Below are 24,606 nucleotides of genomic sequence, written 5' to 3'. Positions count from 1 at the left end.
GGGGAAGGACATAAGATAGTTTTTATTGGAAAATTGCATAGTTCCCACGGAATAGCGATAAACGAATTCTACGCAACAGCAACAGGCGAGTATACGAGTAGAATAAACTTTTGAGCGCCTTCAAATTTATACATAGCAATGCCACTGAAGATCTGATAAAAGCCCAAATAAAATTTTCAGGCGCTTGAATTTAATTATAACTCATCAATAATTACATCACAAATATAACGTTATCATGAGATAAGATTAACTATCAAAACGGAACGTCTGAAGATACAGTAACGACCTCTTCCATTTTAAAATGCTTTACCTATAACAATAATTTATGGCCCTGTAATATATGTATATAATTTGTCGTGAAACACAACATGAGTCATATACTCTGCGATTTATGGGGGATTGTGAATCAAACTTGGTTTCCGTGAATTAGCTGAATAGTCTAAAATACGGACGTAAGCTGGTATTATAAAATTAAATGAACATTATAGATTCTTCCAGTAGGTAAACATAGAAGCTAATCAGTTTATTACTACAACGCGTACTGAGACTTTTCGGTCAAAGACCGTTTTATAGATTAACTCGTATTAACCTAGGGTTACCATAATTTCGAATTTGTATATTTTATATTTCCGTCTTCCTCTTTTCAATTTGTCACAATTTTATACGATTCTTTTTTTTTCTTTTTACTTGATCCTGTATCTACTACTAGTTTAGCTCTGTATGCTAAAGATCCCACTAAAATCCCATCCCATTGTTTCTTGTAAATCGTATTTTTTATCCCACAAGACAGGCCATGCCTAGTGTGGGGGTCAGCACAAATGTATTCTGCGTCTTTAATATTTTTGGAAATAAACTATTTGTATTTGTAAATAAAAATAAAACTGAATTGACGAAAGAGAAACAAATTCCATAAAAATTATCGAACCTTTTAAAATTTCATGGCAACCTGCTGAGAAATGTGACTTGTAGAGAAGATACAGCCGGACTTACGAGTACGAAAACATTTTTGCCTAAGAGCCACGGATTGGCTCGAAACATGTCGGACATACCTCAACTATTAATATGTGAGTGAGCTGATCTCCTCAAAAAAATCCTCGAGTCGAGAAGTCCTCGAGTGGCGACCACGAACCGGAAGACGAAGCGTTGGCAGGCCTCCAACCAGGTGGACTGACGACATCGTGAGAATAGCGGGAAACCGGTGGATGCAAGTGGCGAGTTGTCGTTTATTGTGGCGTTCTAAGGGGGAGGCCTTTGTCCAGCAGTGGACGTCTTCCGGCTGATGATGATGATGATGAGCTGATCTATTTCAATAATTATGACTGTATTTAGAAACGCGTTATCGCAGGATAAGTGACGCGTCGTTTGCCAAGCATACCTTGGCCTTAATAGATCTGGTATGAAGATCAAAATAATAAATGGTAGAAATTCAATGATGTGTTTGAAGTCCTCAATCCGCACTGTCCCTGCGTGGGAACTACGGCCCAAGGCCTTTCGTTCTGAGAGGTGGCCTGTACCCTGCAATTGCGACGTAAAATAAATATACACTTTGTTTATCTTAGCATTAGAAAGACGGTAAGCGATTGACGTGTCTTTTTATTGAAAAACGCTTGAAATAGTACATTGTGTCTTAAGGGCGGTAAATAAGAAATTACGCACGAGAGTCTATTAGAAGCCCGAAGTCGAAGACTGAGGGCTTTAATGAGTCGATGTTCGTAATTCTAGTACCGCCCGTGCGACATACAATGTTTTTCATCACATTTGCGAGTGAAATAGTATATTTGTAAAAGAAAACTAATATTTTTTCAAAAATTGCCGATACCGCTGACTAAGCGCTTAGCAGCGCCAGTCCCCCCCCCTCGCAGCATGTGCCCGACGTGCGCCCGCCGCGCTCTTGCACGCAATGCAGTAACAAACTCATTTACCGACCTTGGGCTTCATGACAACCAAATTAGTACGGACAATGACTCATTTACCGACCACGGGTTTCATGACCAGCACATTAAGGTCGAGGGTTTTATTTGGGGGTTGCATCTAAGGTAGCCTGCATGTTACGACACTATTTACGAGCAAGTGTGATGAAAAATAAGTTACAGCAAAAATTAAACAATTACCTACCTATATAGAAAGGACGGACATAATATGGTCATTTACACTCTTTTGGTTTCATAAGTACCTAATGCTATTTTAACAGCCTTTTTCAATAAAAATACTCGTCAAGATTGTTTACCATTCTAATTTAAAAAAAAGAAGTAGGTAGGTATAGGACGAGACGATTATGATAATTTTGTAGATAGGTGTCTCATGCAATTCCAATTGGAAATATGACCCAACGGCGTATAAAACTGCACATATATACATGTCACCGAGCATACCTACTTACTTGCCTTCTGACTTATGCAGTGGCAGGCTGAATATCACGAACTCGCAACCCGTACCACGGTTTAAGTGACAAAAGTAAACAGTGTGTTCTTCACGCCATCTCCGTTGGAATTTGGAAGTGAGCTTGGAATATTTTTACATAAATCCTACTTAAATCTATTTTTAACAACGAACAGACTGCCTAAAAAGGTAAACGGTATCAACATATCATTTTTGGATTGGAACATAAATTAAAAAATCTAAAACGTAGCTTTATTAGTTGTAGTTACTAGCTAGTTACTAGGCCTACGAATTATTCGTAGTAGGTACTCGGCAGTAAACTTTAGTTTAGGCAGGAGTACTAGTCGTTAATAAAATTATGGAGTCTGGTTTTGAAGCCCTTTGTTCTGTAATCTGAGATCTTAAATAACTCTTTTTCTGACGTTGTCGGACTATCGCATTTTTCTTATTGTTTACTTAAACAGGGTCGAGTTAGGGTCGAATAGTGGCGGAAACACGGAGGCAACTTTTTATACGAAACTTAAACACATAAGATAGACCATCATAATTTTAAGATATTAATGTTATTTAAAATTTTGACACCAGGAGCCGATTTTTGAAAAATAATAACAATTTAAAATATCAATGGTAAAATTATGCGTGCCTATTGCTACTTAAAAATGTAATTTAATTTAAATATTGCAGCATGTGGGTTAGAAAAATTACCTGGAGTTAATGTTTTTTGTTCTGCTAAGAAACGTCGTTCAATTGAGTTAAAATTACAGTTCTAATTAATAACTGTAATCTTTGCTCATTTATGTTGCGTGATTGTTATAGTTTCTTATACTGAAGGCCTCTTAAAACTGTCATGTTCTTTTATTGATCAAAAGTCCTACTCATATTTCTAGCACAATATCGATTAGGAACTTGACAAATGTGAGTTTAAAATCGACTTTCTGGTACGCAATTCAGCTTCATGGAAATCGCGTGGTCTTTACAGAATGAATGTCAAAAAAAGTCTACTAACTTTTATTCAGAATATTTGCCTCACTCGTGTGCAGTTTGAAAACTCCTGCACCTTTAATAACCTAATCAACTTTGAAATGTTAACAACCCCGGACATTGTCATTCCAAAGTTCAATATCTCAAAAACAGCTGAACCGATTTGAATAAAACTTTGCTAAGAACCACCGTAAATCGAAATCGGACCATCCGTTTGAGAGCTTCCATGCACAGACAGACAGACAGACATTGGCATCAATGCGTCGTGGCCGTCGTGGGTTAAAAAGAGCAACGTAAAGGGCTTCTAAACGGGCCATTTTTTACTGCAATTTGTGGCCGGCAACTGCGGTCGTCCTTCTCTGACACCGTACGCAAGAGTAAGATGTAAATAATGGTCGGCCACAAATTGCAGTGAAAATGTAGCCCTTAACTCATGGACAACACACTAAACCAGAGAAGCTAGAAACTAAAAATTTGTCAGGCATACTACTTTAGAATCATATACTCTTAAGATTTTTCGAAATCTCGACGCGATATTATAAATGCGAAAGTTTGTAAATCTGTTTGTTTGTTACCTTACCACGTCTTAACCGTTGAACCGATTTTGATAAAATTCGCTATCCAGATAGTTTGAGTCCCGGCGAAGGACATAGGATAGTTTTTATCCCGGAAAATTGCATAGTTCCCGCGGGATAGCAACTCTACGCAGACTTGAGTCGCGGGCAACAGGCGTGTTACATAAAAGAACAGTGTTAGTCTTTGGACTGAGTTCTCGTAGTACAGGCCAGCGCACGCGCAACAAAACCGACCGCCCCACTCCTTCACGCCACTCCGTCCCCTACCTGCTCACCGCTCGGACGTCTTTCTCTTATCGGCGTTTGTTTAAAGTGCTCCCGATAACGTGTGGCTGTGGACTCCAGTGTTAGTTTTGTGATACGCTTTCGGGACTGCTGGGCTATATCGGTCGAGATAAGAAGGTGAGTGGGTGATAGCTTTAAGATAATTACTGATGATTATAGCTTGCTTAAGTTTTTTATAATCCTTGGAATATTCCTTAGCTTTATAAATAAATAAATATCATGGAACACTTGACACCAATTAACCTAGTCCCAAACTTAGTAAAGCTTATACTATGGATACAAGGAAACGGATAATACTTATATAGATACATATATACTTAAATATATATTAAACATCCAAGACCCGAGAACAAACATTCGTATTATTCATACAAATATCTGCCCCAGCCGAGGATCGAACCCGGAACCTCAATCTTCGTAGTCAGGTCCTCTAACCACTTGGCCATCCGATCGTCGTCAAAGTAAAGTAAAGTGAAATAAGTTTTTGGTAAAAATATATTTTTTAATACAAGCTTTTTTTGCTGACTGTACTCTTTGTTGACTGTACTTATATTGTACAGTCTACATTTACATACCAAATTTCAAGTTGATGCCATTAACCGTTGAAGAGTTCCGTCCTGTGGAGACAATCCTGGCCGGACTACCAGGACACCACTACTAGATTATTGTATTGTCACGAAATTTACATAAGTATACAAGGATAAGGAAAAAAAGTGGGGCTAAGAGCTGACAGATGAGTCAGTCAGTCAGTCAACTGTGGCTTCTCAAGCAGAGGATCGGGATTCGGGATGCAACTTGCGTCTTTCATTTTACGTGCGAGAATCAGGGCCGGATTTAGAGATCTAGAGGCCTTGGGGCAACAAAGGAGTGTAGCCCCCCTCCCCCCCCCCCAAACTATTTTCCAAATAAAATGAGGGCGATTTGAGATTTTGATTTTACTGATTTCCTGATTTCCTAATTGAAGTGTTTACTCGTCGGAATATGGAAAAAAAAACCTAAGTCTCTATTGTGGGGGCCCTCTTTTGTGGAGGTAGTCTGTAGCCCCGGTCGTCTTCCCCTAAATCCGGCCCTGGCGAGAATACATTTGAATACCACGAGTTTTACGCCGACGGCGACGGGTTGACACTGTTTTGAAACGTGCATACACATGCGAAGCCATTCAATGATGTGTTAAAGATCACACTCGGCACTGGGCCTGCGTGGGAACTGCAGCCCGCGCCCTTTCATTCTGATAGGCTTGTGCGCAACACTACAAAAAAACAGTCAGAAGTCGGTGCCTCAGCACGAGCCAGCAGGAGTGATCGAAGCCCAATATACTATAGTATGTAGGTGAGGTAGACGACTCTATACTCCTGCTGGCTCGTGCTGTGGCACCGACTTCAGACTGGTAGAAAATGATTTTCATGGTTTTTTGTAGTTGGTTAAATTTTTGTCATAATTTTTTTTTCCACGGATTTTAGTGTAAAGGCTCTAAGATACAATAGTTGTCAACTGCTCGTCACCTTTTACGAAAAATTGCTTTTCCCATGCAGAGACGTTCATTATTGAGGAGTCCTGGTGCTTCACCACCCCTTTCATTTCACCATATGCATTGCGATGGGCTTAAATTGCTTAGCAACTGTGTTAAAGTAATTGAAATTCAACCCGTGAAGTACTTGTTATTGAGTAGTCGCTCCGTTGGTCAAATATGGTCTTCATCATCAGTTCCACTTCACCAAATGATGATTTTCAAGAGCAAATGCACGAGTTACTACTAAATATATCGAAATTACCATAGGTGCCACTACAATATTTGAAGAGTTTCCTCGATTTCCTTAGAATCCAATAATCAGATCCTGATTTGGTGGTTATGGGACCTAATTGAAAGCTTTCCTAGACGAACGAAAAAATTTTTTTTTCAAATCAGTTCATATATGACGGAGTTCTGAGGTAACAAACATAAAAAAACAACCGAATTGATAAAAGTCGGTTAAAAAGATACTCGAACTTCTCGTTATTATAATCATTTCATTATTTTCTTTTGTTGTTTATTGTAACTATGTGCAATGTATTGAAAGTTAATTAGAAACAAACTTGGTTATCATCTTCCCGTGTATTGCTAAAGTAATGACGAAAAAATTACTACAAAAAGAAAGAAACGTCGAATGATGCCTGTTGTTAAACTCATAACTTAAGTTTTGTTAGATTGAATTGCGTTCCTAGCTCCGGAGTTTCTACAGTGAGATATAGTAGCAATTTCAAACAAATATACCACATATATACCTATATCTATATATATAAGTGCTATTTAAGACACTTGAACTGCGTTTGTTGATATTTGAGCTGAGACTGAGAACTGAGATACTTAGCGCTACCGATAGTAATCTCATAAAGAGAAGCGACTCGCTCATTAAGAGAATCCATACTTAATTAGAGTTCTGTACTTTAATGGTGTCAACCAGAGACCTTATTGACACTTGTAATTACAATCGTTTTTACCACTCCTTTCTGTCACACTGCATAAGACGAGGGTAGGAAGAGATGGTCAATACGGCCTCAGTGCCCTTAGTGTAAGTTTTCGGTTACAAAATACGTCTCGATCGCGTTCGCGTTAAAATCTCAATTTGTATGGAAACACGAACATCGCAAACGTTCCGCTAGAGGCGCTGTCTTTGTTTCCTTATAAATTGAGATTTTAACGCGAACGCGATCGAGACGTATTTTGTAACCGAAAACTTACACTAAGGGCACAGGACTCCATTATTGAACTAGGCCTGTAGGTACTTAGCACCTCCGCTACCACACGTGCAAACAACTATAGGTAAACTGCCGTAAGCACGGCCTGCAGTACAATCTTGTCTCAGTAAGCTATTATTGATTTCATCAAGGAAACCACCGGGACGTTTATTCTGATTTTTTTCTTGTGCGGGTCGGGCTTATAGTGTTTACCTAAACGTCTGTACGTTGGTGTCACAAAGTGACCTTATTGTGAAATAGAATTAAACCTCTTAACCCTCTAACAACTAGTCAAGAAATTAGAGTCTAATGTCATGACCAGTTGACTTATTTATTATTTACACAACTTAGTCTCTTTAAAAAAGTGACATTATGTGTGTAGAAGTTGCAATAACAACAATTGATACTTACGCCACCATTCCTGGTAATATGACGACCTAAAACTATTTCTAATGGTTTTGCCAGACCGTAATCTGACACATAGCCGACAGTTACGTTCAGGCACGTTTGCTGTCGTCAGTTTTAAACTAATAAGCTTTAAAAACCACAAACACTCCACAATCTTATTGAATTATAAACTTTACACATATTTCTTAGGCTTGGTAATCGAATGATGCAATATGGGACTTGTGCCGTTTTACGCTAAATCGATGTTTATTGCTGATTTGAAAAATGCAGCCGCTGGTCGGTAACATGCGAAATTATAGGTATTGTTATTTACTAGAGGTGCTAATGCACTTCAGTTAAGTATTTCGAAACATGGATTTTAATTTGTTAAATAAACAAATATTTTGCTTTAGGCTTAAATAACAATAAATACTATCTAACATCCAAGACTAAAACTATTTATAAACTAAACTATGTTACAAAATAAAAACGTCATCCAAATTTTCTGCCCCAGGCATTGACCCCAAGACACTGGCAGCATTACCTCTCTGAACTGTTATTCCTAATCTTTGCGAGAGGTAAGTGCCAGCCCTGGGGTCACCTGAGGCCAAAACCAGACGAGTAGATAAGTCCTTGATAAAAAAAATTGTGTCTTCCGACCATTTGTCTCGTTTTAGTCTTGGATGTTAGATAGTATTTATTGTTATGTAAGCCTAAAGCTGTGATACCTAGTTTTCCAATATTTTGCCATTTATAAGAAACTAATTTTGTAAATAACCTAACCAACTTGCAAAAGTTAAAAGATACTCGACATTGTCATTTTATTTCATAAGCCGTGGTGGCCTAGTGGTTTGACCTATCGCCTCTGAAGCAGAGGATCGTGGGTTCAAACCCCAGCTCGCACCCCTGATTTTTTGCGAAATTCATGTGCGAAATTACATTTAAAATTTACCACGAGCTTTACGGTGAAGGAAAACATCGTGCGGAAACCTGCACAAACCTGCGAAGCAATTCAATGGTGCGTGTGTTCTACGGCCCAAGCCCTTTCATTTTGAGAAGAGGCCTGTGCTCCTGTGCTGATCATGATTGTCATTTTAAAAGTTTCAAAGAAACATAGCCAAGAAACACAACTAGGAAACTCGCTTTCACGTAAAAAACCGCATCAAAAACATGTTTGTGAGCTACGATGCCACAGACAGACATGGGTGTCAAACTTACAACACCCCTCTTTTTGGGTCAGGGGTTAAAAAAGGATTTTAATACAAGTTTTTTTGTTGACTGTAGTTGCATTGTTGTGCAAACTGCATATCCATATCCATACCAAATTTCAAGTCGATCAGCTCACTAGGAGGAGATTAAATTCACCTTGCAAAATTTGACCTAAAAAAACATACAAACAAACATACAAGTTAAATAAAAGCTTACAAAAATAAGTAAGTAAGTACTACCTATTTTATCCGTAAGTATATTTAAAAGCAATTCCAGAAACAATCTCAATTTCAGTTAGATTATTTAGAGTTGTAGCGTTTTAGTTTTAAACCATGGCTATTTCATCCACTTTGTTTCCGCGTTTTTGTGTGAAATCTGATTACTTCCAGATGTTATTTCAACTTTTTCTACAACTGAACCCTTATCAGTTGTAATAGCCAAACAAACAGACCCTCTGTGTAACCTTGTCGCAGTGCGTCGTCGATTTATTTATCAATGGAATCACCGGTTCGTTTATTGTGAAAAGGTTCTACAGCTAGTTGGGATTTGAATGGCCTAGCCCCTTTCTTTAATGAGTTGGCTTTTAGCCATAACGCCCATAACCATAAACAGTTTGGATACTTTATACTATGGTTTTGAACTTTTGAAATATATAGTTAAAAGGAAACTTGTTAAGTATAAAAAAATATTGAATCAGGTATTACTTTGCGGAGGTCCATATCAATGAACTAAAATAATTTCTTTGCGCACCCGCGACCTTATGGTAGCTCTAGCTTAATAAATAGGTCAATTGGTGTGAATTGTCAAAAAAAAAAACCTGGTAGCATGGTGTAGTTAGTTATGTTGCTCTGAAGATGAGCTCTGGTTGAGTTCGAAACGTGTCAGTGTAGTGTTGTGGTGGTGATAGATGGCTTTGTGTGATTTGTGTGTGTTCTTACAGTGTGGGGGTGGAGGAACTGCATGAACCCGCATATTTTGCATAACCTTATAAGGTCGCGGGTGAGCAAAGAAATTCTTTTAGTTCCTTGTTTGTTATAAAAAAAAGTCAATTTGCAAAATTTTGTTTGTTTTCTTACTCTTTATTGTACAAAAAGGAAAAACAAAAAGGTTACAGAAAAATAAAATTTGTAAAGAAAGAATGAATAGCTAAATTTAATTGCGAAAATTACAGCAGAAAACATACATTACAAATTACAATAACAACCTTACTTAATCTTATTTGGTAAATCTTATTTAGTAAAAATGAATAAAAAAAAGAAGTATTGTGCCGAACGAAGCAAAGGGCCATAAGTACTCAGTTTTCAGCTTTTGTATATTCTTATTTTAACAAAGCAAGCGTGCTTAATATAATGGTACCTAATTATAATTGAAAGGCAGTGGCGTGGTGCCACAACGACTCGATTTCCACGGGGCTGCCTATTTTTTTAAACTATATTACATAGCCTACAACAGCCTGTTTCATTCCGACAATTATGACCAATCTAATGTGATACTTAAATTAAAAAAAAAACCATCTTCGGGCAGTCGGGTAGAAACAAAACGACTAAAAAATTCTACGAGTGGAAATGCGATACATGCGACTAGCATCCTGCTTTTGTTTAGTCCGCTAATTACCCGCTAGGCATTTGACATATCGACATACGATACTCGAGAATGACAACAATGATTTGATTTATTCGTCTAAAAAGCATTGATCTAAGTAGCAAATTAGCAATTGGTCTAAATAGAAAGTGGTCTATATAAGTAGCATGTGGTTTAAAATTCTTGTTATGTTATATCATTAAAAATGAGTGAGTCTCACGGTAGTTTTATGTTTAATTTTCGGATCTAAACCCTTGACCTTAATTAAGCCAAAGGTCAATCTAGTATACTATAGACCATTCAGGATAACATTGGATTCTAGAAGGTCACAGAAGAAGGGGTTCTAAACATTTTTTATGAAGTCATAATGTTCTTTACCTACAAAAGTAGATCAATACTTAATGTAGGTACTTACAAAATAACACATTGCTACCATAATATTAATTCGATTTATATTTATACATAATTTCATTTTAATAACTGTGTTTCGTGGACTCGTAGTTTTTGCGTGAAGTTCAAGCTGTTTTCCATTCCAAATTTCATCAAATTTACTGCAGTGCTTTAGTTGCGAAAAGTTAACAATTCTTATATGATTAAAGTTCATCACATTTTGATCCAAACTGGCGATTAAAATCAATAAAATAATGTACAGAATATTCCCTGAGTTAACAATATTACAAACGTTCCGTTTCTTGCAGAATGTTCTTTACCTCTGCCCCTTTAGGTATTTTATAGGAACACGTTTCTGTTTTTAACAAAATAGAATAAGTTTTTTTTATTGTTTTTAAATTATGATATGAAAAATAGCAAAGTTAATCTCTATAATATTCATTATAATTGCGAAAGTTTGTAAGTCTGTATGTTTGTTTGTTACTTACAACTTCACGTCTTAACCGCTGAACCGATTTAGGTGAAATTCGGTATACAGATAGTACAAGTCCCGGGGAAGGACATAGAATAGTTTATATCCCGGAAATAGCATAGTTCCCGCGGGATATCAATGATTTCTACGTGAACGGAGTCGCGGGCAACAGCTAGTCAATGAATAATTGAAACTAATATTGACGTCTTCGATATTTTAATTAGAATTAAGTTTAGACCGTATACTAAAAAAATGCAATTTATTAAATAACTTCCTCAAGCGTGCATTATAAAGAGCCTATTTTCCTTCTGTCCATTCCTATATTGAACAGACTGTACCTAGTACTAACCGAAGTGAAATGCCCGCCGTCCGTTATTTTCCAACTCACGATAGATGCCCTTCACACAACCTCCTTATCTTATGTAAACACATTGATCGAATCACAGCTCCATACAGGAACGCGTATGGAGAGAATGCCACGCTGTTTTGATCTCATTTAGTCTCCATTTTTTACCGACTTCAAAAAAGGAGGAGTCTATCAATTCGGGTTTTTTTTTTTTGTATCACTCATTTGTTTAAATACTATTCTAAAATGCTGTGAACTTTAGCCATAAGCCGATTTTTTAACCCCCCACGCAAAAAGAGGCGTGGTGCAAAAAGTTGGCCGCCATTGTCGGTCTGTCTTTGGCATCACATTTCCTTGCCGTGGATTTTAGTTATGTATAACAAATATTGGTTCCGCCGTTTTTGAGATATAAATTAGTTTCTCAACTTTTCTATGTTGTTTATTGAAGACTTATGTGAAAATAACATTCGAAAATGCAACAAAACTATCGCTTAATTTAAATGGTTAAATAAAAATCTTTAAAACAGTTTCAATTCTTATATCGTAAACATACAAGTCTAAGTACGAATCTTTTACGAAAGTTATTTACTAAATTACTCTTTGTTTCGACGCGAATGTTTCTCTTTACACTTACATACACACTGTCACTTCAATGTACCTACTATCAAATAAGCAAGATCTCCAAAGGGAACAAAAGGAAATAAAACAAAGTCTTTGACAAAAACGATTCCATAAAGCAAACATATGCTAATCGATTTAGCAGATAAATTATTAAATGATACTAGTAAGACCAACCGAAACTTAACAGTTTCGGGTTGTTATCGTCTATTTATAATTTATAATGTACTTAATAAGTTATTATAACAATTGTCAGACAAACACATTACGAGGTTGCGAAGAATGATATTGTTTTTGATGTAGTAGATTACGATTGACTGTGGTTTTGATTGTGTCATTGTCATAGCGTGGTGAAGTATGAATTGGCTCGTGCATTACTAGATTTAATGGCAAAATTAGCTAGGCTATCTGGTCATACATCACAATTATGAAAAATAAAAGGCATTTTTTTAGTAAGCTGTGCAGATACTGTTAAATTCCCTGCATTATAGCTTAACGTCTTCTTTTATAGGGTTCGATAGAGTCAATTATTTAAAGTCGAAATAATAACTGCTGGGCTTAGTCTGCGTTTACACCAGAGAGATTGTTCTTATGTTTGTTTGTCACGAAGAAATGTTTTCTTTCTTTCTTTCTTTCTTTTAGATGTGCGAGATGTGTTGCGAGGAATGTGTGTTTCATGAACAACCAGAAACACTTCATTTAGGTACCGATCCTCGCACAGCACAGCTCTAGTGGACACAGTTGAGTGGAGCGAGGATAGGTAAATGAAGCGTTTCTATTGGCTAATGAAAAACACATTACTCGCAACACATCCTCGCACATCTCTGGTGGATACGAAGCCTAAAACACTGAAGTTTAGTTTGCGACCTTAATCATGGTATCTCAAGTCTTTTAGCATCCCAGTGTTGGAAACAAGCCTATCAGAATGAGAGGGCGCGGGTTGCAGTTCCCACGCACATCTCTGGTGGAAACACAGCCAGAGTTAGAAATTGCACGGCTGTTTTAATGCAACGTCAGTGAGAAACACGATGTATTTTTTGAGAATTTAGTAAAATCCTGGAATTTCAAGTCAACTACCATATCAGTGGCTATGTACCATCAACTACTAGAACTAGCACCTAGGTCAGGATACCAAAAAGGGCTCAGCAGAACATTAAGTATGTAAACGCATGAGCCTTTGCAGTCAGACTATCAGTCTATGGATCTATGCGAAGCCGCGGGTAAGCTCGAGTATTATATTATACTATCTGTTGCCCGCGACTCCGTCCGCGTGGCACTCGATTACCACTATCCCGCAGAAACTATACAATTTTCCGGTATAAAAACTATCATATGTCCTATATGTACTCAAACTATGTGTACACCGAATTTCATCTAAATCGATTCAGCGATTTAGACGTGAACAAACAAACCAACGAACAGACTTATAAACTTTCGTATTTGTGATATTAGTGGGATTATTTTGTATTATTTCGTTCTCGTGGGAACTACCTATAGGTACCTACCGGTACACAGCAAGTTAATCCGACCACAGGAAGTAGGTTAAAATTGACTTCCAAGATTTGATAACATTGTTGGTTGAAAGTGAAGCTAATAAAGTGTTAAAAAGATAACAGCTTTACATGAATCACGGTTAATTACGCTAGACATTATTAGTTACGAGTTTATGGGATATTGACCGCAATTACCTTTGATGAGTTCCCAATATTTCGACACACAGTTAAGTCCATTTACTTTTTAAACCCACAGAACTATAAGTCACGCGAGCTAAACCGCGACCGCGCACGTGGCTAAAAAGCCATATTATTAGCCAGGCTTCGCTCACATAAATATATAAATCCATCAGTCGAATTTTATTTCTGGTATTCTACTAAATTCCCAAAAATCAAAAACCTAGTCGATTTAATCCTAGCGGTCGCAATTTTTAAATTTTATTTTAATCTCGGAGGAATATCAGGATGAAAGTACCAAACCTATGTATTATTTCAGACGCCCAGCTATCTACATACCAAATTCGTCCAAATCCGTCCAAACTGTCTAGCCATTTTAGAGTGAAGGCGTTACAAACATACACATAGATATATAAATAGGTAATAAAAATAAATATCACGGGACACGACACCAATTGACCTAGTCCCAAACTATGCAAAGCTTGTACTACGGGTACTGGGCAACGGATAAACATAGGTACTTATATAGATAAATACATACTTAAAGACATATTAAACAGCCAAGACCCGAGAACAAACATTCGTATTATTCATACAAACATCTCGAACCCGGGACCTCAAGCTTCGTAGTCAGGTTCGCTAACCACTTGGCCATCCGGTAGTCAAATACTCACATACTCATACGTCATATACTCACAAACTTTCGCATTCGTAATATTACCCAGTAGTCTATTCTGTAACGAGTTTTTGTTGAACGATGAGAGTGAGAGATATGCATGATGAATATAACTTCATCGCAATATCAGGAGTTCATCAAAGTTGATCAAGTCAATATCCCGTACATGGATTTTAACTATAGGTGCTTATAAAATTTGATTTGCCTCCCCCCCCCCGTCCCAGAACCTGGGTACGCCCATGATCCCGTAGAAAATATCATCAGCATTATTATCAGCCGGAAGACATCTACTGCTGAACAAAGGCCTCCCCATTAGAACGCCACAACCAACGACAACTCGACACTTGCAACCACCGGTTGCCCGCTACTCTCACGTTGTCGTCAGCAGTCCATCAAGTCAGTGATGGATGAGGGACCATTTGATGTTTTTGTTCTCTGGCACGGGCGCTCATAGTTCGGAAAAAACGCTTTTGACGAAAATAAATAGGGTATTTTTTTTCGATGGCTTGGCGGACCACTTTGCGTGACCACTGGTTAGGATTCTAAGTGCTAGTCTGCCAACGCTTCGTCTTCCAGTTCGTGGTCGGTCGACTTTTCCCCCCAACGGTTATCTGTTCTTTGAGCGATGTGGCCCGCCCATTGACAATTCAACTTACATATTCTTCGAGCGATCGGTAGTATATTTATGTATAATGTTATCCAACCGTCCCAGCACACGTACGGTTGTTTTGCGCCGCTCGTTCGCGCAACATGCATTGTCCGGTGTTATGAATCCTGCGCCTGCGCCGACATTGTGTCCATGGGATTGTTCACATACTCACCTTAATCTATGTGCTTAAGTAATTTTCTTTGTCTTTTTATTATAGTATGCCTGGGACCTCATTTAATAATGTCCCTTCAGTACGTATCAAATTATGTAAAGTTTGAAAAAAATACAAAATTGACATTTAAAGCCGTAGTTAAATTTTCCCAGTAATTGTCAAAGTCGCTATGCCGCCATTGCAAAACGGATGAAGAGCGGGAACGCTATGTCAAAAGTGACAGAAGACTCGGAAGCGTTCAGAAATAAGTTTTAGTACACTTATCACCTAACCTAACCTAACCGATACACGATCAAAAAGTTCGTGTTGTCAATAAGTTCTATCGAGGCTTTGCTAAATTCGCACACGTATAAATTAGGTCTATCTCTATCAGTTGAATTAAACTTATGGGATGTTTACTCCTTTTATTAGAGACTTTTTTACAATTGCATCTATGTGAAGGTATGTAAACTCTTTATTGTACAAAATAAGTAAACAAACACAATTGACAAACAATGAGAATATATGTAAGTACAAAGGCGAACTTATCCCTTTAAGGGAAAAGTATAATGTTCGCTCGAATACCGCCACCTACGAATATTAATACAGGATCTACGAATATATTATTATATACCTACCTAAAACAAAGTGTTAGTTAAGTACACCATTTAGGTAGGTATAACTCAAGAACGGCTGGACAAATTTATATGATTTTTGTGTTTTTGGATTTGTCTTCGTCAGGAATAGGATAATAAGCATTAAAAAACATTGGAAAATTGACGAAAAAAAATCCCATACAAAATGTTCATGGGTTTCGTAACTGTCAAACATTTAATGTTCATGTTCATCCCGTCTCGATACGATAAACTCTCCCCTCAAATTAATGAACGTATTTAAATAAATTGGACCCGCTATGTTATCATACTTTTAATTTAATGTAGTGTTTTTTCGGGCAGGACAACGTCTGCCGGGTCCGCTAGTAATATTATAAATGGGACTGATAGCTCTGTCTCAAAATCAAAACTTTTAATCTGTAGTAGTCCGCAAAGAGCTCTTTACAAACTTATTTACATGTCACTTTTTTATACTACCAGCGCTTTCAGAAATACCATCGTTGCCGAGAAGAATGCGCCGCAAGAAACTTAGCAGAAAGTCATTTTTTCAAAACAAAGACATGTTTGTTTGTCTGTTACCTTTCACAGTTCTTCGCATAAGAAATTGCGGGCAACAGTTAGTAAAAGTTATAATACTCGTGTGTTGCGAAATTATTTACGGAATAATGCCATAAGATAATGGATAAATAGGTACTTAGAAAATCGAATTTAATGATATGATTGTGTAATAGCGTAATATAAACAAATTCAATGACATAAAGTAATACAATTGAACACTTACGGCCGGACACAATACCTACCCGGCGTCCCCGGCAGCATTTATTCTGTTGATTGTATTTTACCACTTTATCAGCGTGGTTAACAGACTTATTAGGACCAGGTGCTACTCGGACATGCAGATTATGAGCTACAGGACACACGCAGCAAATAAAAATAACTTCCATCAATCCAATCAGCCCACATCCACCCTGAGTAAGAGTAAAGCCCTCTTAATTTTCACGTCACTTTGCCCGGTCCTGTGGGCTGTGCTAGCCATTCACAGTTTATCAACAACTTTAATTATCATAATTTCGATAGGTTTTCGCTATTTCTATCAGGTCACTGGCGGGCCACATGTACCATCAGCCAAATATGTGTTCTACCACCCTAAAGTTGATAATCGTTTGCATGCCCCAATACAATAATGCCAATAGACGTGTCTGCCAACTTGAAAGTTCGACTTAAGAGATTTATTCATTTGATAGGAACTTGTTTAAAAATAGATAGACCACTTATTTGGCTGATGGTACACATTTACAGCGGGCCACGTACGGCCTGCGGGCCGCGGACTCTGTATCCCTGATGTACACCTACTCAATTCATACAGAATTACAGTTTTCTAGCACTAACAGTGCCTTAAACTAAGCCACGGACGGACGAACATAGCGACGGCATAGCAAAAATATAAGGGTCCCTTTTTTTTTAACTGACTTGCTGTTAGCCTCAGACAGATGGTTTTTACAGCTTACCGGAGTGTGGGCGAGCTGCCAGACGGGCCGCTCAGCAAGGGGTAGTTTTTCTTGGTATGCCCAAGGTGCTTCTATTGAGCTGACCTCGGACTTTGGACACTAAGGGCGATTTTGGCAAGCAAACTGATTTTTTATAAGTACTTTATTGTTTCGGAAAGACTGTCAAGTCCTGACTGAGTACAAACAAGAAACTCTGTCAGGTTGAGGTCTGATAAGAGAAACCTACCCGGGACGTGCCGGTATCGGTTAAACTAGTGGGTGGGTGTGGTGTTCTGAGGGGGACGGCGTCGCCGCCTCCTCCGAAGGGGACCCTTGAGGGACTGACTACGGAATTCGAAAAATCATACCTGCTTATTATTGTATTAAATGTAGTGTAACTTATCAAGCTCCGAGCTTTGCCTACATCCCGATCACATGACTGCGATGTGGCCATTAAAAATCAACGCAAAACGCCTCAGCCTTTTCAACCTGGAACTGATACACTATCGGCGCCGAGGTCGACTTTTACGACGCATTCTCAGCGTGACCTGCGCATTGTTCCGAGCGGCGCGCGCGCAGCCGACACGCCGCTCGAGTTTCTGAACGAAATTGACGGTTTTTTTTTAAATATACTAGGTACTTAAGAAAGTAGGGGCTTTTTAGTTAAATTAGTAAAATGAAAATACGAAAAAACATTTACTACAAATAAACATTGGTTTGAAAAATTTGTTAAGGTTTCAAACTTTCTACTAACTGATATACGTTAAACACATGTTCAATTGTTGTCTTAGTTTTTGGTGGTAGTTAGTTTATATGGTACTTATAATTTTTATTAAACAAAAAAATAATCAGCTCAGGAGTATAATTTTACAAATAACAACTGTATTTTGAAATGGCACTAGGAATCTCGGAGGAATCGTACATAAATTATATAAATATGGTTCATAATACGAGTAATGTGTTAAAAACGTGGTCGAGACTAGATCTATATAAACACGAATTATTTATACTTAATCTACTTCACTTTCTAGTATCTTTACCGATAATGATAATAAAAATCGGTGTCAAATAGTGTATCAATTGAAAATTAACTTATTTTTTTAATCTGTCTTCAATTATCGGTAGTTGGCAACCACTATCTTGAGCTGCTTAAACAATTATAGTGACAATATATTGCGCCGAGAATTTGTACAGTCGCCAGCACCAATATCAATATCTGACACAACAAAGCATGATAAATATCTGATACGACTATAAGTATAACTAGGGCCCGGTATGACGTGTCAGATATTTTTGCTCGCTCCGTTGTGGGAGATATTAATGCAAGTGACTCCACAGGGTGGCTTCTCCTTCGTGGAAGAAATAAAAAAATAGTATAGAAAAAAACAAAAACCATGCTTTCATCACTAAAAAGTATAAAATAACGTTAAAGTCATCTGCCGTTGCCGTTTGCTCAATGACTGAGTTAGAAAAGCAAGGTGCGCTTTATCGAATATCTGCAAGTTAAACTCAATATTACTAAGTAGGTATATACTGTTTACTTAAAAACGTGATAACATAAATTTGGCCTACTCTACATACAATATTTCTTGTTACTGCATACATTTGGGGGCCGGATGTTTTGCCGCTCAGTATATTATTTATTGTACTTATTTATAACATTAATTAATAATTATGCAAAGAGCATACTCCAATGACTTTAGGACATGTACCTATAATTCCATATATATACCAATTTAGGTCATAACCTTCTCCAAGTCACGTATATGCTGGCTCATTAATTAATGTTATTGTTTGATTGTTGCAGTTCAAAAGACGATGAAATTGACGGCAATTGCATAGTGCGCGCACGCGGCTTGCCTTGGCAGTCCTCCGATCAAGATATTGCCAAGTTCTTCCGAGGTCTCAATGTTGCCAAGTAAGTCAGTTCTGTAAATTTGTTAGTAGTGTTCTGAGGTAGTATAATAAAACTGGAAACGGATGAAAAAGAAACTAGAAGTGAGAATAAGTACCTATTCTAGTATGTCAACCAAACACGACCTGTCATTTTGTCTTTTGTCATATCTAAAAGGGCCAAACGCATGACTCACCCGGGGCGCCTGGATGGCAAAGGCCAGCCCTGACTGTGGCTATGTGTGGGCCGTAAAGATCTTTGGGGAAGGATTATGTCAAGCGGTGGATGTGGAATATTGAGCCTAAAATTTGTCAGCTCACTTTAACTTAATAGTTACACTCTTGGTGGAGTATCTTCCACTCATTCCTCCTTGGAGCCATCCTCTTGACCTCTTTCACTTAACCCAACGTAAATGTGGCATGATTTGCATGGCATTACATTGCGTGTGCTGTCAGGTAGTCACTGATTGACCTGTGATGTACATTGAGGGTTATACGACCCTGCTGTTGTGGGTCGCAAACTAGTAGCTGCCTACCCTGGAATGGATCCAATGCACGCTGATGATCCTTCGTTTGTGCAGGGGTGGAGTAGCGCTCTGTCTGTCGCCGCAGGGTAGACGCAACGGCGAGGCGCTAGTGCGGTTCGTGTCGCAGGAGCATCGCGACATGGCGCTGAAGAGGCATAAGCATCACATCGGCCCGCGTTACATTGAGGTAAGACTCCGAAAATACTAGCTATCTATTGTATTCTCGGTCAATAATCGAAGAGTCGCCGAGAGAATAGTTTGGAGTTTCTTTGCGCGATGTAATCCGGAATACGGAAATTCGCCCAAGAACTAAAAGTTAGCGACATAGCTCGAAGAATATGCAAGTTGAAGTGTCAATGGGCGGGCCACATCACTCGAAGAGATAACTGTTGAGGAGAAAGGTCCTCGAGTGGCGACCGCGAACCGGAAGATGAAGTTCCTCTAAATGTACTGACGATGTCGTGAGAATTGTGAGCAACCGGTGGATATGAGTGGCGAGTTGCCGTTCATTGTTGCGTTCTAAGGGAGAGGCCTTTCTTCAGCAGTGGACGTCTTCCGACTGATGATGAATTTTACAGTAAATTTACATCTTTTACTTAACGTATATACATATCTGTTCAAACTGCCGGCGAGAACTACAGTGTACAATCAATCAACTAATAAAATATCGTTTTGCAGGTGGTAAGACCTTGTGCAAAGTCCGCCCGGATTGCTACCACCATCTTGCTCGCTAATCCTGCCGTGAAGCAGCAGTGCTTGCACTGTTGTGTTTCGGCGTGGAGAGTAAGACAGCCGGTGAAATTACTGGCACGTGAGGTATCCCATCTTAGGCTTCTAGGTTGGCAAAGCGTCTGCAATACCCCTGGTGTTGCAGATGTTTATGGGCGGTGGTGATCACTTACCATCAGGAGACCCATTTGCTCGTTTGCCATCCAGTCAAATAAAAAAAAAGATCGATACGGCTAAAGTTACAAAAATATGTATATATTCGATTTTTTTAAATCTGTCTGTCTGTTATTCATTGTAATTTCAAATAAATTACAAATTACGCGACTCTATTGACTTAAGATACTTCACCCATCATCAGCGTTAGAGCAAACTGCCATACTACCCAGTTAGACTAATAGCCCCCATCCTCCCCCCAGGTGTACCGGGCCAGCGGCGAGGATTTCCTCTCGGTCGCGGGAGGCACCACCTGCGAGGCGCTGGCGTTCTTGTCGCGCGGCGCGCAAGTCATCGTGCGCATGCGCGGCCTGCCCTATGACGCGACGCCGGCGCAAGTGGTCAGTCTACTACCCACCTTATTTTTACCTTAGCGCATACATTGATTTTGAAGATGCCGTGGTGACCTAGTCGTTTGACCTGTGGCCTCTCAAGCAGAAGATCTCGTGTTTCAAACCCGGACTCGCAGCTCGTTTTTCGAAATTCATGTGCGAATATTCGTACCACGAACTGCATGGTCAAGGATAATATCGTGAGGAAAGCTACACAAACCTCTGACTGGCTCTGACTCCCCAGACCAGTTAAAGGAAAATACCAGAAGATGGGCAGCAGCGTCTTCTTGGCAATGTTTACATCCTATCGCCCGCCAACCCGCTTGCAACCCCCCATTGTCGTGGTAATTTTTTTAATGAATTGGCTGTAGAATTTGATGAAATTTTCGATTATTTTTTAGATGTCCTGTACTTCTACTAGATAACCTGGAAACTAACAGAATCTTCTACGATGTCAACAAAAATATGCCCCCGAAAATAATACGGAACAGCCGCTCGAAAAATGACTGTTATGATGCTGAAACCCCTTCGTTTCCCAGCTGGAGTTCTTCTCGGCGGGCGACGACTCCGTCCAAGTCCTGGACGGTGCGGAGGGCGTGCTGTTCGTGCGGCGCGCCGACGGCCGCGCCACCGGCGACGCCTTCGTGCTGTTCGCCAAAGAAGAGGACGCGCCCAAAGCTCTCTCCAGGCACCGCAAGCTTATAGGGGCGCGGTACATCGAACTCTTCCGCTCTACTACTGCTGAAGTGCAACAGGTTATTATGACAAGCTTTTATTTTGCCTCCTAGTTGGTATATGTATATTGTTTGCTTTAAATTTTGTAGGTAAAAAAAAAGGTTAATTTTGATCCGCGTTCAGAGGTCGGATTGATTTATAATTTGGTATCCGGGTATTTTTACGAGCGCTTAAATCGCCCCAGTCTTGTCCTATTAATATTGTAAATGAGAAAGTTTGTAAGTATGCTTGTTACCTGTTTACGTCTAAACCGCTGAACCGATTTAGAAGGGAATCGGTATACAGATAGTTTGAGTACCGAGGAAGGACATAGGAGAGTTTTTTTCCCGCGATAAACGAATTCTATGCGGACGAAATCGCGGGTAACAGCTAGTATTTAATAAAGAAATTATCATCGGTTTCTTATAGGAGCTCCTCCTGTCCTGCAGGGCTACTACGAAACTCGAAACTCGAAGTTCGTGTCGTGCGATCCCTCCGACACTTACACTATTTAATACTAGAGAGAGAGGGACGGTACGATACGAACTTCGACTTTCGAGTTTCGTAGTAGCCCTGCTGTGTTTTGTGTCATCATCATCATGTCAGCCGAAAGACGTCCACTGCTGAACATAGGCCTCCCCCAAGGCTCTCCATTCAGACAGGTCTTGTGCTTTCCGCATCCACCGCGATCCTGTGTTTTTCGATTTGGCGTATTTTTCATAGCTTAATGACCGTATAGGCCAGTGGTTAGACAACATGATTGCGAAGCTTGAGGTCCCGGGTTCGATCCACGGTAGGGACAGAAATCAAAATTAAACGCGGGTTTTACGAGATTATTTAAAAATTGATTATTTCATGAATTCGTTCGTCTTTCCTTCCGTTTTAAAAATAAAATGTGTGTGCTCAACCTAAACTAATAAAATCAAATGTTTATCTATCTATCAAGACCCAATTCGAATAAATAAAGCTGTTAAAAAGTAGTTTTCTATTTGCTAAGCTTATCAGCAACCAAGTAGGTAATTTTCTATAGTCGATAACGGTATCGGCGTAGGTATTCTGAGCGTTTATAGCGTGCAGCGCCACCAGAAACATAATGTTATCGGGGGGCAGAGGTGGCGGCGAAGGAATATCGTTCCTTCGTTTTTATTAATATACTAGACTTTACCTGAAAGAAATAAAGAAACATTTATTTACTATTCGCGAAAACTTACAGCACATGGAGTATACAGGTTGAAAAAAAAACCTGCGGCCTCGCACTTTTATATGATCCGAATGTTGAATTGAAATTCCGGGATTTTATTAAATTCCCAAAAATTACATCCTGCATTTTGTTAACGTCAAATTTAATGTCTCTAATCTTTGAGTTGGGATTTTGAAATTTTATCCCGATCTCGTGCAAATATCGAGATAAAAAATTTGCGTTATTCCAGACGTACAGCTATCTACTTACCAAATTTTATCTACCTAAATTCGTCCAGCCGTTTTAGCATGAAGGAGTAACAAACTTTCGAATTTATATTATTAGTAGATTTTTTTATGATATGAACTAGCCTTTGCCCGCGGCTTCGTCCGCGTAGAATTCAGTTATCTGGCGCTGTTATAAGAAGTAGCCTATGTCACTCTCTGGCCCATAAACTATCTCTATGCCAAAAATCACGTCGGTCCGTTGCTCCGTTTCGACGTGAAAGACGGACATACATAAAAACACACTCGCATTTATAATATTAGTATGGATTAGTATGGATTTAGGGTTTCTTATCGTATTGTTGCACCTCTCTACCTGATTCATTTAGAGCACATACGCGGTGTCCGGTTTGAAACTGCTCCATAATTTACAAAGACATACCGATCAAGTGAATAATGTTTTGAATATGTACGTATTTATCTTGTTTTCGCAACTAGCTTACTGAAATTTATTGAAGCTAATTGAGAAAGAGAAAGCAATATAAATACGGACTTATCCGACAAAATACGATGAAAAAACATTATTCAATAAATCTGTACAGACCTACAGGGAAGATACTCAAGCAATATGTATTTTTAAGAAAAGCTTTAGGCGGCGCTTCGCTTAAATGAAGAAATCATTATCAAATACTTACTTACTTATCACTTTATTATTAACCAATTGTTACTTTTTTAATTTATGGTTTCGTTGTACAGTCAACTACAAAGATATCGATATGGCCAAATCGTTCGGCGCAAATCTCGGCCGTATCGTTCTAATTGTAATTGACTGTACTTCAATTTTTCTTATGTCCGTGATTTGAATGATTACTTACATGGTTTATCAACTATAAAAAAAAAACGTTATAATGTCCTAGCCAGCCATTGAGAGCCAGTAGGTAAGTGGTACATGCAGGTTTAACTACAGCTTTCAGAATATTGTTTGCTTTAATGACCTACAGGAATAATTAAATCTATGTAGATTTAAGGTTTATAAAAATGTAATCAAAAATGTTCATAAAGTTGACTCAAAAAATTATCGATTTTGAGGTACGAGCTTTCATAAAAGTAGTAACTATATTGAACAATGTATCGTTTTCCTTAATTATCGTTTGTCATGAAGTCTGCTACTTATTTTTAATTGTTATTAAACTAATCAAACCTCCACCATAAATGCTTTAAAATGACCTTGCAAAAAACCCTGAAATTCGCACTATATCATTCATATATGTATTATGGCTAACGCAATTATGATAAATGAGCTATCTACAAAATTATGGTAAACGAAGGGATATTCTTCAAGAGTACGATCAGCATCAAAAGTAGCTGGTTACTTTTTTACTCTTGTCACATTAACGCATTTGTCAATATTGTATGGCGCTAAGTACGTGGCTGTAAAACGACAAAGTACAAAAGTAACCATCTACTTTTGATGCTGACTGTACCTACAGTCGAACGAACTAAACCTACCTTTGAGCTACTACTACTAATTTCATGTTGACACCCCTTACTTTTGTCAAGGAAATCATAGTGAAATTATCAGATTATTAAAAGGGTTAAGAGAGCGTTA

The 24,606-nt window shown here is 38.5% G+C and overlaps 1 protein-coding gene across 2 annotated transcripts in view; it reads left to right on the top strand.

The window, feature by feature from the left end:
• fus (epithelial splicing regulatory protein fusilli) overlaps positions 1-24,606 on the top strand; it is a 122,413-nt gene that overhangs the window by 84,153 nt on the left and 13,654 nt on the right. For both annotated transcript variants that reach the window (XM_074106702.1, XM_074106703.1), the window contains 4 exons: positions 18,993-19,103; positions 19,660-19,792; positions 20,751-20,888; positions 21,419-21,634. In XM_074106702.1, coding sequence (XP_073962803.1) covers positions 18,993-19,103; positions 19,660-19,792; positions 20,751-20,888; positions 21,419-21,634 — 598 coding nt within the window. The remainder of the gene's footprint in view (positions 1-18,992; positions 19,104-19,659; positions 19,793-20,750; positions 20,889-21,418; positions 21,635-24,606) is intronic.

Source organism: Choristoneura fumiferana, chromosome 24 (assembly GCF_025370935.1).
Source record: "Choristoneura fumiferana chromosome 24, NRCan_CFum_1, whole genome shotgun sequence".
In the NCBI taxonomy this organism is placed as follows: domain Eukaryota; kingdom Metazoa; phylum Arthropoda; class Insecta; order Lepidoptera; family Tortricidae; genus Choristoneura; species Choristoneura fumiferana.
The sequence above is the reverse complement of the archived record's forward strand: the minus strand, read 5'-3'. Positions and strand labels throughout refer to the sequence as shown.